Source organism: Sinocyclocheilus grahami, unplaced genomic scaffold (assembly GCF_001515645.1).
Source record: "Sinocyclocheilus grahami isolate Dianchi unplaced genomic scaffold, SAMN03320097.WGS_v1.1 scaffold6345.1, whole genome shotgun sequence".
Taxonomy (NCBI): domain Eukaryota; kingdom Metazoa; phylum Chordata; class Actinopteri; order Cypriniformes; family Cyprinidae; genus Sinocyclocheilus; species Sinocyclocheilus grahami.
Genome location: NW_015510790.1, coordinates 1,088 through 3,357, shown reverse-complemented (window position 1 = coordinate 3,357; position 2,270 = coordinate 1,088). Strand labels below are relative to the sequence as shown.

Here is a 2,270-nt window from a genome sequence, read left to right as displayed (position 1 = left end):
CAGTCTTCAGTGTCGCATGATCCTTCAGAAATCCTTTTAATATGCCGATTTTGTGCTTAAGATACATTTACTATTATTATGAATGCTGAAAAGAGTGTTGCTTGTTTTTGGTGAAAACTGATAAATTTTTGCTTTTCTGATACTTTGATGAATAGAAAGCTCAAAAGAACAGCATTTATTTGAAAAATACATATTTTGTATCATTATAAATGTATTTAAAGATCAGTTTAATTCATCCTTGCTAAGCTAAAACTAATTATTCTTTTTCTTTTAAAGAAATGCCCTCAAACATTTGAACAGTAGTGTATATGGGAAAAATTGATGTCTTAAAAGCTATGGCAGAAACATTGTCTATATTTGGTCAGTCCAATTAAACTGCATCTACAGGTATGCGCAAACCATTGGGATTTGAATCCAGGTCACCTTGCACTTTAAATAAAAACTATACCACAAGACTAGCAAGACTAACAGTTTACAGTTTTTTTCCCCCCTATGATCGTGTCTATGGCAACCAAGTGAGTCAGGACTGCCACAGATGCCCTCTCCAAAGAATCTGAGAAAGTAACGGTGTATGATATAGTTCTATCAGATAGTATAAGAGCATCACTGACCTATTCTACTGCAGATGGTGACCAGCAGCTCTCCCACAGTTTTGGAATCATCCACCATGATGGTCTTTACTGCTCCATCCAGCATTTTTATCTTCTGAGGTCTCTGTTTTTTCTTATACTCCAGTATGTCCTAAGAGACAGAGAGAGAGAGAGAGAGAGAGAGAGAGAGGAATTGGATTTGATTAGATTTCCTGACCACAGCAAATTAATAGTGTTAAAGTTTAAGAGAAAGCTTAGGTTTTATGCTATGGTTCTGAATGAAATTCTGCATTGTAGCCATTTCGCTGTCCAGTACGTCTTGCTTTCTGCCAGCTGTAGAAAAAAAATCTAATCTGTGCAAAGCCAAAAATGACTATAAATGGTTGAGGAAGACAATAAAAATTTGTATGCAAATTAGTTAAGAAACAAGACCAATAGCAAATCAGTTTTTAAAGTATAAAGCTTACAAAAATAGATATAGACCAAAAAGGCTGTAATTATCTACAAAACAAAGTTCAAATGGAATCTGTATGTGAAGCAGTTTGTGCTAAATTATTTGCAGAATTGCAAAAAGAACAAACCCTAATCAGAATGAATGAAGAATATAAATTGGGTGCTGCCTTGCAAGCACTATAATGAATGTGAATATGTTTGAGACAGAAACAAGAGGAAAGGATATATAAAGTGTTCATTGCATGCAAAATACAACAAATTAAACAAGCAAGACGTGGTTATGAGAGCTGAAAATCTGTGTGCATGTATGAGGGAGAAGAAGAGGTCTTTTGAGCAACAAGAGATGAAACACTACTGATGAAATCTTCATTTAACACATCCTAATTTATACTGCACACACACATCTTTATTTCTTCCTGGGAACAAGCATCCGGCTTTGTCTTTATATACACAACACTCCTTTGCACAAGCACAGAGACTCACAAGTGTAAACAAATATAAACAAAAACCATATGCTGCAGTGACAAATGTCTTTAATCACGTTGCTGTAGCTTGTCTTAGTAAGTGTAGACGCTAAGGGGAGCCTTTCCCCTCTCTCACACATACTCAGAAACTATAAAAATAACCAAGAGCAGAGTTAAGACTTCTTCTCATCTTTCAGTACAAAAAAAATGTGCAAAGACACATCACAAAACAAGACAAGAGTGCAAAGAGATGTCACAGAACATTTGACAGGAGCTTGTAAAATAGAGAGACAGAAGATCAAAGGCCTTACCCCATTTCTCAGCATGTAATAGTCCAGCGTCCGGCCTCCTTCCAGCCAGATGCCTTTCCTGGGGTCTTCGTCTGACAGAAACAGCCCATATTCTGAAGCTGAGAAACAACAGACACTGTATAAGAACTTGTACTTGGCAAAATGATATAATTTCAGCAACTGCATTTGTAATCACTGTAAACATTGATATGGAAACCCATTTCTGCCACTGAATTAAAAAAAATGTAAAAAAGGTAATTGTGACTTTTTATGTCACAATTCTGACCTTTTTTTTTCTCGCAATTGCGACTTTGTATCTCACAATTCTGACTTTTTTTTCCTCCGAATTATGAGATATAAACTCCCAATTGCGACTTGTAAAGTCCAGTTCTGAGGAGAAAAAAAAAGACATATGACTTAACTCGCATTTGCAAGTTTATATCACACAATTCTGACTTTATAACTCGCAATTG

General features: G+C 35.7%; 1 protein-coding gene across 1 annotated transcript in view; it reads right to left on the bottom strand.

The window, feature by feature from the left end:
- Positions 1 to 603: 603 nt before the first annotated feature.
- The window catches only part of LOC107577547 (talin-2-like), a 1,919-nt gene continuing 252 nt past the window's right edge, over positions 604 to 2,270 (bottom strand). Inside the window, exons 2-3 of the mRNA XM_016263611.1 lie at positions 1,819 to 1,916; positions 604 to 741 (exon numbers count right to left, since the gene is read on the bottom strand). Of these exons, the coding sequence (XP_016119097.1) occupies positions 604 to 741; positions 1,819 to 1,916 (236 nt within the window). The remainder of the gene's footprint in view (positions 742 to 1,818; positions 1,917 to 2,270) is intronic.